This window comes from Rhamphochromis sp. 'chilingali', assembly GCF_963969265.1.
Source record: "Rhamphochromis sp. 'chilingali' genome assembly, chromosome: 2".
In the NCBI taxonomy this organism is placed as follows: Eukaryota; Metazoa; Chordata; class Actinopteri; order Cichliformes; family Cichlidae; genus Rhamphochromis; species Rhamphochromis sp. 'chilingali'.
The window spans coordinates 39,583,230-39,606,587 of record NC_137930.1 but is presented as its reverse complement, the minus strand read 5'-3'; the positions used below and the strand labels follow the sequence as shown (position 1 = coordinate 39,606,587).

General features: G+C 43.6%; 1 protein-coding gene across 1 annotated transcript; it reads right to left on the bottom strand.

Moving 5' to 3' along the window:
• Nucleotides 1–753: 753 nt before the first annotated feature.
• LOC308392260 (single-strand DNA endonuclease ASTE1-like) lies at nucleotides 754–18,206 on the bottom strand. The gene is made up of 5 exons (XM_080875229.1): nucleotides 16,981–18,206; nucleotides 16,670–16,874; nucleotides 3,257–3,316; nucleotides 2,414–2,579; nucleotides 754–2,335 (listed from the first exon to the last, which is right to left on the bottom strand). Exons 1-5 carry the CDS (start codon nucleotides 18,181–18,183, stop codon nucleotides 1,570–1,572), a joined length of 2,400 nt encoding a protein of 799 aa, XP_080731355.1. The 5' UTR covers nucleotides 18,184–18,206; the 3' UTR covers nucleotides 754–1,569.
• Between the last annotated feature and the right edge of the window lie 5,152 nt (nucleotides 18,207–23,358).

Sequence of the window (23,358 nt, the reverse complement as noted above, 5' to 3'; positions counted from 1 at the left end):
TACTTGATGAGGTACGGGCTACAGCATGGCGATACAAATGACATGCAACACACACACACACACACACACACAGCATTAACCTTGTACAACAGCAGCACAAGCTGAAGCACAATATGCAACACAAACTGTGCTCACCCGACTTTATTGATCATCAATGACACGTTCTATTAAAAGGGTCCAGGTGATCAGGAAAATTGACAAAATGTGTCCCAGTCAGAAAAAGGAGATAGGGAGGCAAAAGGGTTAAATTAAAGAGTTTTATTTAAGTTTCTATTAATAACTCAACTAAAAGAGAAGGACAAGCCGCTATGACCAGTTAAAGAAACAAACAACTCAGACATTGGTCAGAAAACTGAAAAGTAAATAAAAAGAAAAAAAAAAAAGAGTTTGGTCACCAAACACTCCTCTCCACAGAGCAGGCGTAAACAATCACCAAACATAGCTCTCTAGCTGCAACAACCAGAGCTCACCGTTCTCCTGCCTTAAATACCTTTAATTGCTGATGGGAGTCAGCTGTTCAAAAGCAAAAAGGTGGCAGCTCAGGCAGGACATACGTAGGACACGCCCACACAGGCAACTTCAGGAGAAGGCCCTGCTAGGGCCGTAACAGAAACAAACACCCCTACAATCAAACACCAGTGAAACACACACACACACACACACACACACACACAGGGACATTAAACAGAGCAAAACAATGTATTTATTTTTCATCACCTTTTATTTCCTGAACTAGCAAAACTGAGGCTGGTCCAAGTTTGTATTTGTTAAACTGAGCATAAAGGGGGGGTGGGGTGGGGGGGATCTGATGAAAAGAAAATCACCGGAGAACAGCATGAAATCACAGAGTTAACAGGATTAGGGGCTGTATGTCAGTATGAGCAAACAGAATGTAAGATGGCTGATTACAGACACCACCTGAGATTCAGCCTCAGATGCAGAAAAAACAGAGTCTGCAAATGAGCTCTGTTAAGGCCTTGAAGCAACAAAAATACTCCAGAAGGCACAGCACCAGCTGAACGGGTAAGATAAAGACATTTTTACCATCAACATGCTAAAATTTAAAGAGGACCGGATCTGACAGAGACTACAGTTTTTCTGGATGAGAATACTCTCCAAAAGGTGTTTGATTTTACAAAAAAAACTTGTCTATACCAAATGATTTGTCTGATAAATTCTTGAAAGGCTCCTCCTTTCCTCTCTCAGCTGCTCATTAAACACCTGACTGGCATCCATGTTCCTGTTTTCTTCAGTTTCCTGCTGCTCATAAACTATATTTGAGTTAGTGCAGCTCAATCACCTGACTGAAAGAAGTAAAACAAACCAAACTGACAGCTCTTTATTTCCCTGATTTTGTTCTTTTCTTCTTGCTGTATTAAATGTTGAGGCAGGATTGTGTTTTATTTCTGCATTACTTTAAGTTTTAAAAACGTCATCATGTTTATCCAAAAATATAAGGAAGCCATTAATCTCTTAAACCTGCATCACTTCATTTCTCTGTGTTCTTAACGTCTACTGTAAAAATAATATATTTAGTAAACCACATTTAGCTGTTTTGACTCTTTGGTGTTATGGAGTCACAGTCTCTATGACAACAGACCCTAACTCGGCTTTCTTGTCCAAATTCTGTATAAATTCATCCAGACGTCTAGAAAGGAGAGCTGCACCATCCAAAGTGGGATGGATGCCATCTTCCACAATAAGACCAGGGTTTTCCCAGAAGGTTTGCCAGTTATCTAAGAATTTCACGCTGTTTTCTGAACACCATGCAGACAGCCAGTGGTTCAATGACAGCATGCGGCTATAGATGACATCATTGGTCTCATAGGGGAGGGGACCAGAGAAAACTACAGTGTCTGACATTTTTTTGGCAAAGTTACAAACTGATGCAATGCTAATTTTAGTGACCTCGGATTGACTGAAAATGCTGTCATTACGGCCAACGTGAATTACAATCTTCCCATATCTATGTTCATTCTGAAACAGCAGTTTCAGATAAGCTTTAATGTCACCTGCTCTTGCTCCTGGAATGCAATTGATCACAGTTCCTGGAGTCTCTAGCTGCACATCTCTGAGTACAGCATCACCAATAAGCAGAGTTTTTTCCACAATGTGTGGATTGTCTGGATTGGTTTTGGAATCTTCATCTGAGTTCTCCTCTATCTCAGTCTTCTGTACTTGTTCCTCACTTGAGGGCCCTTCCCCAGTAGTTTTTGGATAAGAAATCGTCTTTAAATATTCATATAATTCCTTCTTTTCTCCTCTCAGTGTTTTCTGTACTTCTTCAATCTCGTCTTCATCTGCCAGCCGATGAAGGAGAGGTCCACAGTAAAGCCTGATAAAGCAAAATCTCAGTTAAAGTTGATGAAGTGTGTTAAACATCTGTGGAGCGCATCATTGGTCTGGTGTTTACCGGGCACACTGAGGTTCTGGTAGAGGGGAACACAGCAGCTGGTTCAGGTGGAGGCTCTGCCTCATGCAGCACAGCCATTGGCTGAAAGCATGAGCCACACGGGGCTGCCATTTCCTCCTGATAGCTGCATCCTTTAAAGCTTTCATCTTCCTCTCAAACTCGTCCTCTACAGACAAAATAAGACAAAGTTTCAGTGACACAGAACCAGAGACCAGCAGCAGTTTGTCTTCTTGTTCAGGCTGATGTGGAAGCATCAGTGCTGCTGCTGTCACACAAACTCTGACTACAGGATGTCTGATTACAGTCTTAACCTGCTGTGACATGCAAGGGCATGAGTCATCTCTGTGGGCCCTCTTCCTTTCAGTGTAGCCAGTAGTGATTCATATTCTACATTTATTAACAGTCCACGATGTCCATGTCTGCACAGTTTTCACATTGATTTCCCAACACTTTATAATCTACAAATATTTTTTAGTTAAATAAGTTTTTTTTTTTGTGTATCTTGAAAAATTGAAAACTCCGATTACACTTGTAACACTAAAGACAACTAACAACATTTCACCAGAAACATGTTTTTGCCACTGTCATCCTCTGTCATGCTCACAATCTTCTTCTAGCCTGGTCCCAAGTTAACCTGCTTAGAGCCTCAGACTGTTTTCGACCTGTTTGGTGTTGAAGGTCAACAGGGGTCAAAGCAGCTCATCAAGACACACCAGAATAACTGTAAATAATATACTTATCTTTGTAACTGAGAAAGTTTAAAGTTTTGAAACTTGTACTTAGAGTGTTGATACTGATAGATACAACTGTTTATAACTTAAGGTCTCCGCTATATGAGCTCACCTTGTTTCCCATCATTTGGAGAGGAGGCTGTCGATGCTGCTTCAACCTCTCTGTGAGCTTCTGAAATGAAGGAACATCTTTCACATGTGACACTTTTTCATTGTTTTCAGTGACAGCTGATAGCTAAACCAGATTTTATTTTAAATTGTATAACAGTTAACTTCCCTCATTTTGCTTTTCTTGATTTCCTTCTTTTCATTTCTAATACCTTTTATTCTTCTTCCATGGGGAAAGATATCCCTCATGGTGCACATTCGCAATTACTTAGATAGAATAAATAAGCAGTGACGTCCAGTGTAGGACGGACAACACAATCTTATAAGTGCCATCAGAAAGCCTCCATTATATTGTTTTTTTTTTTAACCATTCTTCCATAAAAAACAATTGTAAGGTCACTGATGTTGGACGAGTAGGCCTTGCTCGCACTCTCAACTGTAAATCATCCCACAGTTGTTCTGTCAGGTTGAGGTCAGGACTCTGTGCAGGTCAGTCAAGTTTGTCCACATCAAACCTACTCATCCGTGTCTTTATGGACCTACTTTGTGCAGTTATGTGCAGCGATGTTGGAACAGGAAGGGGTTGTCCCCAAACTGTTCCCACACAGTTGGCCAAAATGTATTGGTATGCTGAAGCATTAAGAGTTCCTTTCACTGGAACTAAGGGGATGAAACCAGCTCCTGAAAAACAATCCCACACCATAATCCCCTCTCCACCAAACTTTACTCTTGGCACATTGCAGTCAGACAAGTACTGTTGTCCTGACCACCATCAAGAACAGACTCATCAGTCGGATATCCAGACAGAGAAGTGTGGTTCATCACTTTAGATAACATGTCTCCACTGCTCTAGAGTCTCTGCATTGTGGTTGGTGATGCAAAGCTTGGATACAGTTAGTTGCCATAGAAACACTTTACACAGGGCTCTCTACACACTGTTCTTGAGCTAATCTGAATGCCACGCGAAGTCTGGAGGTCTGTAGTGACTGTCTGCACAAAGTTGGTGACCTCTGAGCACAATGCTTCTGCTTACTCTGTAATTTTACATGGCCTACTACTTTGTGAGTTGCTGTCATTCCCTATCGCTCCCACTTTGTTATACTGCCACTAACAGCTGACTATGGAATTTTAGGCTACGTCCACACGTACACGGGTATTTTTGAAAATGCAGCCTTTTCTATGCGTTTGGGCCTTTCGTCCACACGTAAACGGTGTTTTGGATCATTGAAAACTGAGATTTTTTAAAACTCTTTGCATTTACGTGTGGACGAGGAAAACTGAGATTTAGTCAACCAACGTCAAAGGTGTGCGCCATTTTTGACTTCACGCTGTGTTTACATGAGATAAATTTCTACAATGGCAGATATAGACAAAATACTGTTGCAGTTTTTTCATGCTTATATACACACACACGGAGTTACTTTCCCTCCATTTAGAAAGACTGAGGCGTCAGAGTGAACTTCTACTTCTGTGGCTTCTACATTCAACATGTAACCTGGACGTGTGTCCCTCTATCTATAAAGAGATGATCTATACTGCTCGCCCAAGTGCAATGTCTACAATATCCGAATCTAGGTTTGGGAAGGAGATTGGCGGTAGCAACTCTGTAAGAGCAATGAGACTTCCAACCCACATAACACGCACGACCACAGGTTTATGAAACAAAGTTTGCTTTATATATTTCCTTTTGGATCAGTTCCCTTTGCTCATCCTCAATGTAGGGATACCTCCAAATGCAGTAACCATCTCAAATGCATCACAAAATAATTGAAACAATCAAAATAGATGTAAGACAAGAAACACAATATTTCAACACCCCAAAGAAAAGGAAAAAGAAAAGAAAATAGCACGTGAGTGTCCAGTTCCTTATGGTGTCAGTTTATTCAGTTACCCACTGTCCTGGGTTAAGAACTGAAAACGACCTGAATCTCAGGCGGAGAAAAAGTAGCAAAAGAAAATGATAAGGTATCTCTCAGGTGGGCTTCCTTTTGTTTTTTTTCCTACCGCCCTCCTGGTACGGCAGGCATCAACGTGTAGCGTCCTGACACAGAGAAGGCCTCCACAGCAGCAACAGTGTCTTAGACCCACGATACCAGCTCCTCACTTGGCACCCATGGAACTGTACCTCAAAAAAAAACCAGTCTGCACACAAATATGCAGAATGTTAGATGTCCACATTCCTTAAATGTCCTTGTTCCTAATGTCCTTGGTTCTTTTGAAATATTAAAATAAATTTGCATCTTGTGACACATTAAAAGTAAACACACCGGTATTACTGTGCATCACCCGCAGTTACAGTAACAGCACAGCTATTGCACGTGAACTGCGCATAACCACTTAGCTGGCCGCGGCTGAACTAGCAGGCCCAAGAAAGTAAAACACTAGACACTCATAATAACCAAAACTGTCACAACATTGCAATACTATGAAAACACATCTTAAACATCATTAAACACATTTACTACTATTCTGACTGGTTAGTTATTTTTTCCAGTGCATTGAACTGCAATAGCGGTGCTAAGTGAGCTAGGCTAACTCACCAGAATAGTTCAAAAAGTTCAAAGAAATACTCCGGCTCCTTTCAGGTAGGTACCCGTCTGTGGTTCACCGCTAACGACAGCTCTCTCACAAATGTTAATTAAACCTCTTTCCTCTCTTTCAACTGGAAAAAACCGTGCTCCGCGGCAGCATGGAGTTTTTCCTTGCCGTCCTTTTTCCTCTACACCACACCTTCACGCGCACGGAGCTGCAGATGGTGCCTTCAGGGCAAGCCCGGAAATTAAACTATCAGACAAGGACTACGATGCATTCAAAGAACCCTGTACTTCTGATTGCTGTAAATCTTACCAGGGTTACATTCTCCCCCTCTAGACTGCATGAGTCCCAGCATGCATACCTGCCCCTACCGGTACAGACACATGTGAAATAGCAGCCCCTAAAGCCTGAAAGAATGAACTAATGGCCAAGGTTAAAGGCTCCCCCAGCTCATCGTAGGTGAGTTTCCGAGGCGGACGTCTCTCCCTAGTAGAACGCCGGACACTTGCGTTCTCGGACTCTTGACTCTCAGATACTACATTGTCAGTGTCTGCAACTACAGGGTCTGTGGTGATGAGATCTGTGTTCTCTTCATCAGGTGAGATTTGTGTCACATCAGGTTCAGGAATATCAATGACAATATGGTCCGGAGTCCTACAGTGTGAAGTAGGATGTGTAACTGAACCACTATTCTCAGAGCTAACATAAGGAGTTCCTGGTTGAAGCTCGTGAGTAGGTCTTTCAGGTAAGTGTGCGGAACTTTGGGGCACAAAAGAAGGGGTGTCTGGGTTTAATACCCTGGAAACTGGCTGAGGCTCATTGAAGCCTCCTTCCCTCTGCAGGAAAGGACCCTTCGTGATGATTTCTGGCATCCATGTATTAGGATACAGTTCATCTTCATCACTGTACGACTCGTCCTCCTGACAATCAGTGTCCCCTTGCACGCCTTTTGTTGTTTTGCCCCTCAGTCTCATTTTCCTCGATGCGTCAGTGGAAGAACTTTGCTCTCTGATCTCAGTTACAGGTAGGAACCCGCACGGCAAAAGAAGGTCTCTATGCAACGTACGGTGTGGCCCCTCCCCTGTCTCAGGTTTGACTACATAAACAGGACTGTCGCTAATCCGTCTGACAACAACATGGATTTTCTGTTCCCACCGATCTGCCAGTTTGTGTTTCCCCCTGATATTCACGTTTCTCACTAAGACCCTATCCCCTTCTAAGAGTTCAGCTGCCCTGACCTCCCTGTCAAACCTAGCCTTGTTCTTCTCTCCCATCTTCTTGGCATTTTTAGCAGCTAATGAGTAGCTCTCCTGTAGGCGTTGACGAAGGCCCTTGACATACTCTGAGTGGGTCTTGTGACTTGCCATATCAGGTTGGATTCCCAGGACAAGATCAATCGGCAGTCTGGGCTGCCTACCAAACATTAGTTCGTAAGGCGAATAGCCTGTTGTACTGTTTCTCGTGCAATTGTATGCGTGGACCAGAGGTTTGACAAAATCTCTCCAATGATATTTGTCTCTCTCTTCCAGGGTCCCTAGCATACCAAGGAGGGTCCGGTTAAATCGTTCCACTGGGTTTCCCCGGGGATGGTACGGGGTGGTACGAACTTTGTCTGCTCCAATCAGTGTGCAGAGTTCTCTGATCGTCTTAGACTCAAAGTCCCTGCCCTGGTCGCTGAGCAGACGACTGGGGAACCCGTAGTGACCAATAAAGTTCTCCCATAAAGCCTTCGCAACAGTTCTGGCTTTCTGATCCCTAGTCGGCACCGCCACAGCAAATTTTGTAAAGTGGTCGGTGATGACTAAAATGTTTCTCGTGTCTCTATCATCCGGCTCAAGGGATAGATAATCCATACAAAGAAGTTCAAGTGGATAAGTAGCAGAAATGTTTTCCAAAGGCGCGGCCCTCTGAGGCACAGCCTTCCGCCTGAAACAGCGTTCGCACTTTTTGCACTTCTCCTCGATGTCTCTGGCCATTCTCGGCCAGTAGAACCTGGCACGAGCAAGCTGAAGTGCACGCTCAGAACCGAGATGGCCAACATCATCATGCACTCCTTGCAGTGCCCTCTCTCTGAACTGTTCGGGTAAGACCAACTGATACACCAGTTCGCCTCGCTCAGACCACTTCCTGTACAGGACACCATCCCTGAGTTCAAGTTTTTTCCACTCCCTAAAAAGAAGTTTGACATCGGGATGTTCAAGGTTTGTCTCTCTGAAACTGGGTTTTACAGCTCTCCTCACAAAGGTGATGACACGTGAGAGAGACGGATCATTATTTTGAGCATTACACCAGTTAGCCATGGATGGTAAAGTGCCCTCATCGAAAACATCAGGCACTACAGAAGGGTCGACAACAAGAGACTCCGCAATGACAGGCTGCTCTGAATGAGGGTGACGTTCATCTTTAACCATCACAAGATGACGTTGACATAATGCAGAGAACACCTCATGATCCATGTCATCTCCTGCTTCCATGAACCGTTTTTTCATGTCCTCTATTCTCTCTCTTTCTTTAGTGAAAGCTTCATCCTCAAGAGGCGGACCTTGAGGCCGCCGGGATAACCCATCTGCATCGCGGTTGGCCTGCCCTGCTCTGTACTTGATGGTAAACTGGTAAGTAGAAAGAGCGGCTAACCAGCGATGACCAGCAGCATCTAACTTCGCAGATGTCAAGACGTATGTGAGGGGGTTGTTGTCGGTAAGCACAGTGAAACTTGACCCATAAAGGAAATCACTGAACTTTTCACAAACGGCCCACTTTAAGGCCAAGAATTCGAGTTTGTGCGTAGGGTAGTTTCTCTCGCTCTTGGAAAGACCTCGACTGGCATACGCGACAACTCTGAGCTTCCCCTCCTGCTCTTGATAGAGCGCTGCCCCCAATCCATCGCGACAAGCGTCAGTATGTACAACATATGGTAGTTGTGGATTCGCAAAAGCAAGGATGGGCGCAGACGTCAGTTTCTTGATCAGGGTTCTGAATGCACTCTCACACTCCGAAGTCCACTCCTCACCGAGCGGTGCATTAGGGCTCACAAGAGTCGTGAAGCGTTCCCTCTTGTACACTTTGCCCCTTTTCTTTGGTGGATAGTAGCCTGCTGTCAGGCTATTAAGAGGTTTGGCTATCTGGGAATATCCTTCGACAAACCGCCGATAATACCCAGCGAAGCCTAAGAAACATTTAAGCTCTTTCCTATTTGAAGGACGAGGCCAGTCTCTCAAGGCGGATATCTTGTCAGGGTCAGTATGAACTCCTCGTGCATCCACGACATGACCAAGATACTTTACTGACGTCTTAAAGAAGTGACATTTCTCCGGAGAAAGCTTTAGACCGAAATCTTTAAGACGGTTCAGCACCTTCATGAGTCGTGCTTCATGTTCTTCCAATGTGTCTGAAAAGACAATCAAGTCGTCCAGAAACACCAATACCTCATTGAGATGCAAGTCACCAACACACCTTTCCATAAGGCGCTGAAAAGTGCTTGGTGCGTTCGTGACACCCTGAGGCATGCGATTGAATTCAAAGAAGCCGAGGGGACACGTGAAAGCGGTTTTAGGCTTGTCTTCTTCGGCCATCTCAACCTGGTAATAACCAGATTTAAGGTCCATGACGGAGAACCATTTAGCACCGCTAAGGGCAGCAAAGGTCTCCTCAATGTTCGGAAGAGCGTATGCATCTCTGATGGTTCGAGCATTTAGCTTCCTGTAGTCGATGCATAACCTGATAGAACCATTCTTTTTCCGGACCAAGACCACTGGGGATGCAAAAGGGCTCTGTGACTCTTTAATAATTCCTGCATCAAGCAGTTCTTTAAGATGCTCCTTGACTGCCTCCCTGTCACTGGGATGAATAGGCCTTGGCCTCTCCTTAAAAGGAGTCTCGTCATGTAGCCTGATGTGATGTTTCACTGCAGTGGTGTGACCATATGACAGGTCATCCACAGCAAAGACTTCTGGAATAGATCTAAGCTTGGTGATGATACGATCTTTCCATTGTTCAGATATTGGTGAATCATCAAGATTGAACTCGAGGTTGTCACTGTCAGGCTTATTGTGATGAGAGTCACCTTTCACTGGTCCAAGTGATGTGACCTGCTGAGCTGCACATATTTGAGCAATGATGCATTTTGGCTGCAGCGTAACATCATGGTCACTAAGATTGCGCAGGACGACCGGGACCTTGCAGCTAGACTTAAATGGAATGTCCATCAGAGCAGCCTCAAGGAACACGCCACCTGGCAACCTGTGATGTTCATTGGGTTCAAGCACAAATGTGGTCTGACTGTTCCTTTTCAACCTGACATCACCTGTGATGCAGCACTTTTGTTTTGCAGGGATGGTGATGGGGTTTCCACCATGTAACCTGACAGGATGAGCATGGTTGTTGAGGTCATGGATCTGGGCAATATGCTGGAAGATCACTGCAAAATCTCTAGAGAAGAGTCTGCAAACAACCTCTGGACCATCCTGTTCAAGTACTTGTTCATAAAGTCGTAATAACACATTGGTACCAATCAACAGGGGGGTCCTGCTGTTGAACTGACACTCTGGCACCACAAGTGCTAACACGACTAGCTCCTCTTTCCTGCCAGGAACAGACAGCGGGAAAGTGACACGCGCTTCTATGTAACCAAGATAGGGGACCTGCTGTCCACCTGCTCCTTCGATTTCAAGAAGGGCATGAATTGGATGTATAGGTAAGTGAGACAGATGGTTCTTATGGAAACACTCGGACACTGTTGTAACTTGTGAGCCGGTGTCCATTATGGACTCACACTGTACACCCTCAAGAAAGACAGAAGCCGCACAACGAGGACCTACAAGCCCTGCAGGTATAGATCGCTCTGTGCAACGGTAGGTTTCAGTCATTGTGTGGGTTATGACTTTCTTCTGTGTTCCAGCACCATCAACTGATCTGTTGGGACAGGGGTTATCATCAACTGCAGCTCCTGGACGTCCCACAACAGGAGCTGCTACTAGTTTAAAGTGAATGGGGAAGCAGCCTGCTGAGCTAAAAACTTATCCTGCCTCTCCCGGAGTTCTGCATTTTTCTTGCGAACCAGTGCGGGGTTGGGTTCATTGGAGCAGTGAGCAGCAATGTGGTTGTCTTCCCCACACTTAAAACAAAACCACGGCCTCGGCATTCCAGGCACCTTAAGGCCCCTCTTCATGTTACTACTACTGATTGCAAAGCAGTCGGTCTTTTCAGTACTCTCTCTCTGATTTTGTGCTAGTTTTTCAACTTGCTTTGTCAGTTCAGCTATCTTGTTCTCAATATCAGAGGTTTCATCTCGCTTTGCTTTTACCACTAGGGGAGGATTACTATCATGAGTGAGGCTCGGTGGCTTTTTGTTTAGCTTTTCCAACTGTTTAGTTAGCTCATTTACTTTCTTTTCAAGCTTTGATGTCTCATTCGGCTTTGAGTTAGGCAGTGGGACAGGCTCACAGTCATAAGAGGGCATATCAAAAACATGGTGGGCATACATGTTAGCTTTCGAAGCACCTAAATGCTTTTTCATCCTATCTAGCTTTGTGGAACGGCGGTCTTCCTCAGTCCTCAGCATGAGGAGGAATTCAGGAAATGTTGGTGGATTTCCCTTTTTGCACTCTAACTGTAAGCCGATGATGATGCTCTGATCCCAACAGCCCCTACAAAACTGTCTGAGCAAATGATCATTGGAATTTCCAGCTGAGGCTCCCCCTCTAGAAATTGCTCTTGTGAGGAGGCTATGGAGCCTGTTCAAGTATGTTGATGGCTTCTCTCCACTATCTTGGTTAGAGCCGAGAAATGCCGCAAACAACTCCTCTCCATCCTCCACAACACCAAAAGCAGAATCAAGTTGAGTGATGTAGACACTTGGTGGTGAAGAGATGCCAAGAGGCTTCACAACATCAGCTGCTGGACTCAGCAAGCTCTCAAGAATCCTTCTCACCTTGTGAGCATCATTCAAGGAAGGATCGTTAAGGAGAAGATCAACTTGGGTGTGCCATGTTTCGTAGTCCACCTCACCGTTTGGCCTTGGCATCCGCCCAGAGAAGGTGCGCAACCTTATTTGTGGGGATGGTGAAGTGGTGGACTCACTTCGGATGACATGCTCCACAATCACTCTCTGGATCTGGGGGGGGTTAAAAACATCCTCACTGATGTGGACTGGGCTCGTTGGTAAACTAGCAGATGCACTATAAACATGTGTGGGCTCTGCAGGCTCATTTTGATCATTATTAGGTGTGTTAGCATTTTGAGCTGCATAGGGCTGTGTAGCATTACTGTGTACGTCATGTGATGTGCCCTGGTTCCCATGCAGTTCCTCCTGAAGCACATTCAAGAAACCTTTCCTGCCACTGCCTGCGACAGACTTTAGTTCGTCCAGGTATCTGCAAGCTATCTCCCTCCCCACCACTTCCTGACAAACATCTCTAATGGTCCTCGCAAACCACATCACAGCTGGGTCCTTTGGACTTGGTACGGTACCCAAAGTAATGGGGTCGATTCTAGAGATAGACCTGTCAGATGCATACTGGACCAGGGCTCTACCCTCTGGTTGTCCTGATTCGTCAGGGATCCTCACTAATTTAGAAATATCTCCATTAACTTTGAACACAGCAGTTATTTCCTCATCTGTGTATTCTGGTCCTATACCTGTTACATACAGGGAGTTTTGACCATTAACCTCAAAACGATTGCAAATATCCATACCTGACTCAGTGGAACAAATCTCAAAAATCTCAAACGTGCGTAGTGTGGGGTGGAAGATCAGAAAGCTACTATTAACCAATCTCCTGGCTGGCTCGCCACTTTTTATGTAACCTGGACGTGTGTCCCTCTATCTATAAAGAGATGATCTATACTGCTCGCCCAAGTGCAATGTCTACAATATCCGAATCTAGGTTTGGGAAGGAGATTGGCGGTAGCAACTCTGTAAGAGCAATGAGACTTCCAACCCACATAACACGCACGACCACAGGTTTATGAAACAAAGTTTGCTTTATATATTTCCTTTTGGATCAGTTCCCTTTGCTCATCCTCAATGTAGGGATACCTCCAAATGCAGTAACCATCTCAAATGCATCACAAAATAATTGAAACAATCAAAATAGATGTAAGACAAGAAACACAATATTTCAACACCCCAAAGAAAAGGAAAAAGAAAAGAAAATAGCACGTGAGTGTCCAGTTCCTTATGGTGTCAGTTTATTCAGTTACCCACTGTCCTGGGTTAAGAACTGAAAACGACCTGAATCTCAGGCGGAGAAAAAGTAGCAAAAGAAAATGATAAGGTATCTCTCAGGTGGGCTTCCTTTTGTTTTTTTTCCTACCGCCCTCCTGGTACGGCAGGCATCAACGTGTAGCGTCCTGACACAGAGAAGGCCTCCACAGCAGCAACAGTGTCTTAGACCCACGATACCAGCTCCTCACTTGGCACCCATGGAACTGTACCTCAAAAAAAAACCAGTCTTCACACAAATATGCAGAATGTTAGATGTCCACATTCCTTAAATGTCCTTGTTCCTAATGTCCTTGGTTCTTTTGAAATATTAAAATAAATTTGCATCTTGTGACACATTAAAAGTAAACACACCGGTATTACTGTGCATCACCCGCAGTTACAGTAACAGCACAGCTATTGCACGTGAACTGCGCATAACCACTTAGCTGGCCGCGGCTGAACTAGCAGGCCCAAGAAAGTAAAACACTAGACACTCATAATAACCAAAACTGTCACAACATTGCAATACTATGAAAACACATCTTAAACATCATTAAACACATTTACTACTATTCTGACTGGTTAGTTATTTTTTCCAGTGCATTGAACTGCAATAGCGGTGCTAAGTGAGCTAGGCTAACTCACCAGAATAGTTCAAAAAGTTCAAAGAAATACTCCGGCTCCTTTCAGGTAGGTACCCGTCTGTGGTTCACCGCTAACGACAGCTCTCTCACAAATGTTAATTAAACCTCTTTCCTCTCTTTCAACTGGAAAAAACCGTGCTCCGCGGCAGCATGGAGTTTTTCCTTGCCGTCCTTTTTCCTCTACACCACACCTTCACGCGCACGGAGCTGCAGATGGTGCCTTCAGGGCAAGCCCGGAAATTAAACTATCAGACAAGGACTACGATGCATTCAAAGAACCCTGTACTTCTGATTGCTGTAAATCTTACCAGGGTTACAAACACATATGCTCTCACAGCCCAAATCCCAATGCCAAAGTCGTCTGTTTCGGACGAAGACTGGGTCGAACCACCTCTTGATAGACAACTTTGAAAGCACGGAGGTACTTCCAGAAAAATGGCGAGAGAATTTTTGCATGTTGAGGACTTCACTTTTGGCTCTTTGTGAGCTACTTCGTCTGCACATTGAAGCCCAAACAACCAAAATGAAGTTGCCTGTCAGTGTTGTAAAAAAAAAAAAGTTGCATGCACATTGCATTATTTAGCTGATGAAGTGAGGTTATGCAAGACTGCAAACGCTTTCGGACTATTAAGGCAAGTGGTGTTGAAAATTGTAAGACAAGTTTGTACTGCAATTACTGTTCACTTGGGCCCTGTGTTTATACAGTTATCAGCAAGTACAAAGTAGAGGAACTTGTAGCAGGGTTTTACTGAGCCTATGGAATTCCTCAGTGTATTGGTCCTGTGGATGGGACCCATGTGGAAATAAAGCAACCATCCATGAATTCTGTGGACCATGTTAACAGGAAGGGGAGGTTTTCTCTGAACATACAAGCCACCTGTGACTAAAGGTATTAATTTATTGATGTTGCGTTGGCAAGGCAGTGTACACAAAACCCATATTTTTGCAAATTCTATGCTGAACACACATTTGAAAAATGGCATGAACTGTGGAACATAAAGAGGCAATTCCAGTTTTCCTTATTGAGGATCCAGCATACCCATGGCTTCCTTACCTAAAGAAAGAATACGCAACTGTGGGAAGCACTGCTCACGAATATTATTTTGGACTATGCTTAAGTCGAGCTCATTGAATTTGTTTTACAGACTGAAAGCATGGTTTGGAGCATTGCAAAGGCCCTGGCAAGTCTCCCAGTTCGTGTTTTCGTGTGTTTTTGCTGTTTTATATTCCAGCGTGATATTGAGGAATAATTCCACCTCACTGTCTCTCCACACATAGGACTCCTTTCTGCTTTTATGTGCCATCTTTGTTTGTGCTTAACTGGCCAACATGGTTAGGATTATTTTGCCACCTTTTTATTTATTTTATTTTTTTGCATGTTCTTGACAGCATTTGATTTGTTTTTTGCCTTTACATGTGGACAGAGATATTTTTTCAAAACTGCACGTGTGGTCCGGATTTTTTTTTTAACGAAAACTGAAAATCTCTGTTTACAAAAGTACCTGTGTACATGTGGACATAGCCTTGGTAGGCAGGAAATTTCACGACTGTACTTGTTACACAGGTTGCGTGGTACCATACTGGAATTCACTGAGCTCCTGAGAGCGAAGCATTCTTTTACTCATGTTTGTAGGAGCAGTCTGTATTCCTAGGAGCTTGAGTTCAGACACCCTAGACCACGAGAGTCATTGGAACACCTAAACTCAATGATTTGGATGGGTGAGTGACTACTTTTAGTACAGGGTGTGCCATTTATATGGATACACCGTAATAACATGGGAATGGTTGGTGATATTAAAGTCCTGTTTGTGGCACATTAGTATATGTGAGGGGGCAAACTCTTCAAGATGGGTGGTGACCATGGTGGCCATTTAGAAGTCGGCCATCTTGGATACAACTTTTGGTTTTTCAATAGGAAGAGGGTCATGTGACACCATAAATGTCACAAGAAAAACAATGGTGTGCTTGGTTTCAACGTAACATTATTCTTTCATGAGTTATTTACAAGTTTCTCTTTGTTCACAGCCATTGACATGTCGAAGAGGTTAACACGTGAGGAGCGGATCGAAATTGTGTTGATATCTGGTGAACGCAGTAACCGGGTCATTGCAGCAGATTTCAATGCAAGACACCCTACGAGACCACCCATCTCCCATGCTACAGTTAGCAAACTGTTTCGTGAAACTGGTTCAGTGTTGGATTTGCCAAAATGTGGACACAAGAAAACTGTCACTAATGAAGAAACATCAGTGGCTGTCCTAGCTTCATTCAGCAAGAGCCCACAGCGTAGCACTCGCCGCATGTCACTGGAGAGTGGCATTAGTCGAACATCCCTTCAGCGGATATTAGCTACTCACAAATGGCACCCTTACAAACTCCAGCTACTGCAGCATCTCAACGAGGATGACCCAGATCGGCGCACAGAATTTGCAGAATGGGCAAAACAAAAATGGGAACAGGACCCTCAGTTCATGCAGAAGATTTTGTTCAGTGATGAGGCAAACTTTTATGTGAATGGTGAAGTTAACAAACAAAACCACCGCTATTGATCTGACACTAACCCACATTGGATGGATCCCTCCAAGACTGTTGGAACAACAAAAGTGATGGTTTGGTGTGGTATATGGGGTACAACGATAGTGGGTCCATTCTTCATCAATGGAAACATCAAGGCCACTGGATATTTGAAATTGCTACATGATGATGTGTTTCCCTCTTTATGCACTGAAGCTGGCACGCTCCCTGAGTTTTTCCACCACCACATTATGGGTGCCAGGTCCAAGCATTCCTAAATGAACAGTTTCCTGGAAAGTGGATTGGTCGTCGTGGGCCAGTTGAATGGCCCCCAAGGTCTCCCGATCTGACCCCCTTAGACTTTTATCTTTTGGGTCATCTGAAGGCAACTGTCTATGGTGTGAAGATACGAGATGTGCAGCACCTGAAACTACGGATACTGGATGGCCCTCCCTGTAGTACAGTATATTTTCTATCCATTATGTGGGAAATATATACCATGTTACCCAGTGAGACTTACCTGGACTGTAATGGTGATACACAAACCCCAGCAGGAGGGCGTGGAGGCAGTGGACAGTTTTAGGTTTTGGGTGGTGTTGTAGCCACTTGAACCAGAAAACAGTCACACAGACTGGCAGCTTCAGCTGGTCGGGGATGTTTTCTAAGGCTGAAGTCTGAACCTGCAGAGCTTCTTCAAACACTCTGCGACGCAAATCTTCAGGATCCTGCACAGAGAGGTACCACACAGACAAGATGCTCACATGTACCACGGAAACACATCTATGACCTGTCAGAGTAATTAAACACATATTTATTGATTAACCTCAGTACCTTATGCAGATGCTCTAGTTGCAGTTGTTTCTGTTCATTACTTCTGAAGAGTATTGATGTGACACGCTTGTCTTTGATCTCTTCTCTATCCCTGTCATATTCAGTGCACATCTTATCTCCAATTAACAGTCCATAGAAGTACTGTCTGATACGGTAAGCAGCTGTGTAACTACTGTGCTGTGAAAAGTCCTCCACAACTGGAGTCAGCATCATTGTCTTCTGATCCACAACACTTATGACGAAAGTGGTGAGTTCTCCACGCTCAACTTTTTTACGCACCCATGATGGCAACTCAGAACTTGTTTCTTCTGGTTGAACATATTTTTGAATGGAGAGTTTGAAAGTTTGGTTCTCTTTTTCACCAACATGACTTAAAGCTTGACTCAGAGCACGTTCTCTCTTCTGTGAGTCGTTCAAACCATCCAGATTCACTTTACTTAAAAACCTGAGCATACCATCCAGTCTTTTAATGCTGTACTCACCAGATGAAGATGATTCATTTGCAAAGGTAACATTGTCTTTTAATATTGAATAATCATTTCCTGCTATTGAAGCAAAGACTGGCATGAGAGCAGGGTCCAATTTAAAATGCTCACAAAACTTTGAACGTGTGTAGAGCTTAGCAGGAATATTTCCATCCTTCTTTCTTTTCCATTCAAAGTTGTCGAGATGAAGGAAACCTTTGTTCACATCATAGATGCAGAAATCTGCGTCATGGGACAGCACAGCACATTGTTTCTGATTTGCAGCAGAAACAACTTCAGGGTCTGCCTCTCCTAAACACTGTTCAAACATGATGTCTTTCTCCTTCAAGATTTCTATGAAGACATCTTTAACCAGAGGTGGTAAGATGTTACATCCTTTTGGCACAGCGTCAGGCTCACTCTCTGCTATTGTCTTTGCTTTTTTTAGTTTATTTCCAAGGCGAGACACAAGTGTTTTGTGCTTGTCAGGATCTGAGCCTCCATCCAAGATGACGTACGGAGTGACTTCACAGTCCTGCAGAGTCTTAAAAAAGTTACAGACCTCATCTTTGAATCCAGGATAATCTCCTCCACAGCGCTGGTCCAGCTTTGGATCAGAGTTATAATACAAACAATAGTACAGAGCTGCACCATCAATGATGAGACCTGTTTTTTCTACTTTAACCTCTTCACAGAGACACAAATCATCTAGCATTTTCTTTAACTTTGAAACCCCCATGATTCCTTACGGTGTGGTGAAGGTGAGCGGTGGTTATTGTGCTAATGCCTTTGTGTCTGCAGATATTTATACACCTACTAGAACATCGTACAGGTACACGCCCACACTGACAGAACCAGTCATACCTGCTCTGACTAATCTAACATACCTATGTTACTCTTTGGTTTCATTTCTTTCATCTTCATCTTGTGGCTTTCAGTTTTATTTCACTATGTGGTGCAAAATGAAATGTGTTTCATTAACTTTCCAGCTCTGTTAATATATCAAAGATACTTAGTTCTTTAAGATAAGAAAACGATACGATAAACCTTTATTAGTCCCAAACTAATAAAGGTTAAAAAAGGTTTTATTATCAACACATGTCCCCCAAAAAAATCAGTATTTAAATTCAGTAATGAACCATGTTGTGAAGAGGAGCTTTTCAAATTGAGAGCCACTGCTAAAGAAAGGCACTTTTACTACAAACAGTCCAAACTCAGGTGCACTGGCTTTCTGTGAAACAATGAATTGATTGACTCATTAGACCATTCACCCATACTTTTAAATAACAGAGTGAAAACAGTGTTTGTGATAAGCTAGAGAGAATCATTACCTCAGACTGTCATCGGATTATTGTGAGAAAACCTGATATTGTTGGAGACTATGTGAGGAGCAGGCATTGCACTGAAGTAAAACACATTTACAAAAGATTTCAACATTTCATATCTTGACTCATGAGCTTTGAATAGCTGCAAATCACTGCAGTGTGTTTGTATTCACATTTTTAGGTTTCTAATCATACTTGTTAGAATCAGAATCAGAATCAGAATCAGAATCAGAAAGGGGTTTATTGCCAAATGTTGAGCAGGTTTACAACATTAGGAAATTGCTGCGGTGCTTCAGTGCAAACATACTGTCATAAATTACGCTTAAATAGACATGAAAATAAAAATAAGAATAAGAATTAAAAGTGCTAAGTAGATAGATATATACATGATATATACATGATATATACATGAGTGCAGGTGGTGATCAGTGCCAAACATGGAATGATGCAGTGAACACAGCGTAGGGTCATGTGTTAGTGGTGGGAACAGTCATATGGTTATTGTTCATGTGTCCAACAGCAGAGAGGAAGAAACTGTTCTTATGGCGAGAGGTTCTGGTGCGAATGGACCGGAGCCTCCTGCCTGAGGGGAGCAGGTCAAACAGACTGTGTCCAGGGTGAGAAGGGGCAGCTGAGATCCGAGCTGCACGCCCCAGTGTCCTGGAGGTGTACAGGTCCTGCAGAGATGGGAGTCTGCAGCCAATCACCTTCTCAGCAGAGCGCACAACACGCTGCAGTCTCTGTTTGTCCCTGATAGTGGCTCCAGCGTACCACACGGTGATGGAGGAGGTGAGGATGGACTCGATGATTGCAGTGTAGAATTGCATCATCGTCCGTGTTGGCAGGTTGAATTTCTTCAGCTGCCTCAGGAAGTACATCCTCTGCTGGGCTTTCTTGATGACGGAGGTGATGGTGGGCTCCCACTTCAGGTCCTGGGTGATGGTGGTACCCAGGAAGCGGAATGAGTCCACAGAGGTGATGAGGGTGTCAGTCAGGATGATGGGGGGGAGTGGGGCTGTGTGCTTCCTGAAGTCCACAATAATCTCCACTGTCTTCTGGGCGTTCAGCACCAGGTTGTTGTGGCTGCACCAGGACACCAGACGTTCAACCTCCCTCCTGTAGGCAGACTCATCCCCGTCCGAGATGAGTCCAATAACGGTGGTGTCATCTGCAAACTTGATTAGCTTGACAGACTGGTGGGTGGAGGTGCAGCAGTTGGTGTACAGGGAGAAGAGCAGAGGAGAAAGAACACAGCCCTGAGGGGAGCCGGTGCCATATTAATATAATATTAATGCTTAATGTGAGATTTTTCACATTAAGGGCTGTAGCAGGACAAACGCGTGTTGGTGTTGGAGTCAGACACAATATTAAAATATGTCATTCTTTATGTTAAATTTGATACAAGTATATACATTCATTCTTCTGTATTTACTGTCATTAAAACACACAGTTGACCTGAGTTGTACTTCAACTTGGGCAGGACTTTCATTTTGAAGGAAATCCCCTCCATCACCACCACCACCCTACCTGTGGAAGGACAGAGAGCATGACCAGAAATACTGTGAGTGTTACCTGAACAGAGAAAATCTGATTTTCATACATTTAAAGATTTTCAAGACTCGCTGAATCCAAATATATGCAGAGATGAAGTTTGTTTCCTCTGCTATCTGAGTCAAAATGAATGACATGAGTGTTGAGATGAATTCCTCAGCAGGCTGCAGTGGCCCTGAGGAGTAAAACTGGGGAGTGGTTTTCCACGACCATCTATGGATTACCTTATATTTTAATTACCTTTCAAAGTAAATTCCACAGAAGAAAATAAAGATAAAAAAAGAGAAGTGGCTCCTGTGTGCGCCAGACTCCATTCAATATTTAGGTAAATTACTGTGTCCTTGGTTTGCAGCCAAGAAAGTGAGTTTTATATCAACTCCAAATTTGTGCTTGAATTATGCAGGGAGGTTTTAATGAATTCAACAATGGATGTTGATTCCAGAGAATTTCTCCTCAGCAGAGCTGTGCAGCCCTCATGTAGCATCCCAACCGAAAAACTCAATTAAAAAAAAACAAAACATGGGAGTTTATTTCCCATCTCCTGCAAGATCTTCTGAAACTGAATGAAGCACCTTTGTTAGATCGGGTTCACAGGTCCCTTGGGTCAAAGCCTAGAGAGGGAGCGCCTCCTCGCCCACTTCTCATTAGAGTCCATTACTTCCATGTCAAGGAACAGCTGCTACGTCTTGCAGGGGCAAATTCTCCTCTACTTTACCAGGGCAGAAGGATTTCCATTTTTCCAGACTTCACACCTGCAGTGGCTAAAAAACGTTCACAGTTTACTGGTGTCAAGCGCCTTCTGCATTCCTGTCCTGGGATTAAGTTCGGCCTGTTCTATCCTGCGGAACTGAGGGTGACACTTCCAGATGGAGCTATACGTAAGTTTACTGATCCTGCGTCTGCCACGGACTTTGCCAATAAGATCCTGGGGGGCCCAGCCTCTCAGGGTACATAAGTGTCTTAGTCCATGGGCTGATATGTCCATTTTGCTTAATTTCTTTGAAATAATTTTTTTTTTTTTTTTTTTTTTTGATTTATAGGATGTGTCTCGTTCTAATATATTCTCATATAATCCTTGATTTGTCTTTGCCTTGTAATGCATGGAGCTTGAACTCAACTGGGACTTCGAATTGTTGGGAGGAAGTGCTCAGGGGTGTGTTTAGCGAGGGGTGCGCGCATCTTGTTAGGGAAGATGCTTCAGCATTTAGGGGGAAGTTTGGGTGTTTTTTGTTTTTTATGTTGTACTGCTCTGTACACTGATTTTGTTTTTTGCGTGTTTTTCATTGGTCAGCTTTGGCTTTTCTCAACCTATGTTTTAACATGGTATCGCAATTAAATATTAATACTCAACAAGCAGGTTACTCATTTAAGTTCTGTAGCTGGAATTGTAAAGGCTTGAACCAACCTATTAAAAGGAGCAAGGTCCTTCATCATTTGCAATTTTTGGGCGCCCAGGTTGTGTTCTTACAAGAAACACACCTAAAAATTTCAGATCATTTTAGACTTCGCAAGGGGTGGGTGGGTCAACTCTATCACTCTACATTTAATTCCAGAGTTCGTGGTGTTGCTATTTTAATACACAAATCAGTGCCATTTGTTTCTTCTAAGGTTATAGCGGACCAGAATGGTAGATTTATTATTGTGAGTGGTAGTATTTGGAACACTAAATTCATTTTTGCCAATGTTTATGCTCCCAATTGGGACGATCCAAATTTTTTTAGTATTCTTTTCACTAAAATTTCTGATTTGTCTTCCCACTATTTGGTTCTTGGTGGCGATTTTAATTGCTGGCTCGGGCCGCTGGATCGATCCTCAAATAAGCCTGGTAGGCAATCCAACTCTTCCAAAATTATTAATACGTTCCTTAAAGAATTCTCTGTTATTGATGCCTGGCGTTTCCTCAACCCTACACGTAGAGAATACACCTTTTTCTCCCCTGTTCATCATACATACACTCGTATTGATTATTTCCTACTGGACAGTCAACTTACTTCACAGATTCGCTCTTGCTCTCATAGTGCTATTGTCATTTCAGATCATGCTCCGTTGACTTTAGATTTGGCAGTGGGCCAATGTTCTCCGCCAGCTCCATGGTGTTTGAATACACGCTTGCTGTCAGACGATAAGTTTACCACATTTCTGAATTCCAAGATAGACTTATTCATAGAGACAAATATTACACCCGGAATCTCACCCTCTATTTTGTGGGAAACGTTTAAGGCTTTTATCAGGGGACATATCTTATGCTGGTTTTGAGGCAAACCAAAGGAAAGCAAAATTGTCCGAGCTCATAATACGCATATCGCAATTAGACAAGTTGTATGCTGTTTGCCCGGCACCAGAGGTCTATAATGATAGGCTGTCTCTGCAGACTGAGTTTGATCACCTGTCCTCTGCTCGGGCTGAAGAGATGTTGCTGAAATGTCAGTACTCCCAGTATGAATATGGGGATAAGGCCAGTAAACTGCTCTCTCATCAGCTCCGTAGTGCAGCAGCTGCACACTCCATTCCTCGGATTCAGACATTAAGTGGTGTCTCTACGGATCCTAGAATAATTAATGACCAATTTCGAGACTTTTATTCATCTCTCTATGCGTCTGAGTGTGCATTTAGTACGGAGGCTTTGGACTCATTTTTCAATCATCTTAAGCTCCCATCAATCGATCAGACTCACAGCCTCCAGCTGGAGGGACCAGTAACTGTAGAAGAGATCATGCAAGCTATCAGCAAACTGCAGTGTTCTAAGTGCCCTGGACAGGACGGGTTTCCGGTTGAGTTCTATCGTAAATTTATGCCTAAACTGGCTCCGCTCATGATAAATATGTATAAGCACTCACTGGAAGTTGGATCCCTCCCACCCTCTCTACTGCAGGCATCTATATCCCTGATCTTAAAAAAGGATAAGGATCCACTACAATGTGGCTCATACCGTCCCATTTCTTTGTTAAATGTGGATTATAAAATCCTTGCTAAACTTCTAGCGATGCGTGTAGAAGCAGTCTTACCATCTGTAATCAACCCGGACCAAACAGGCTTTA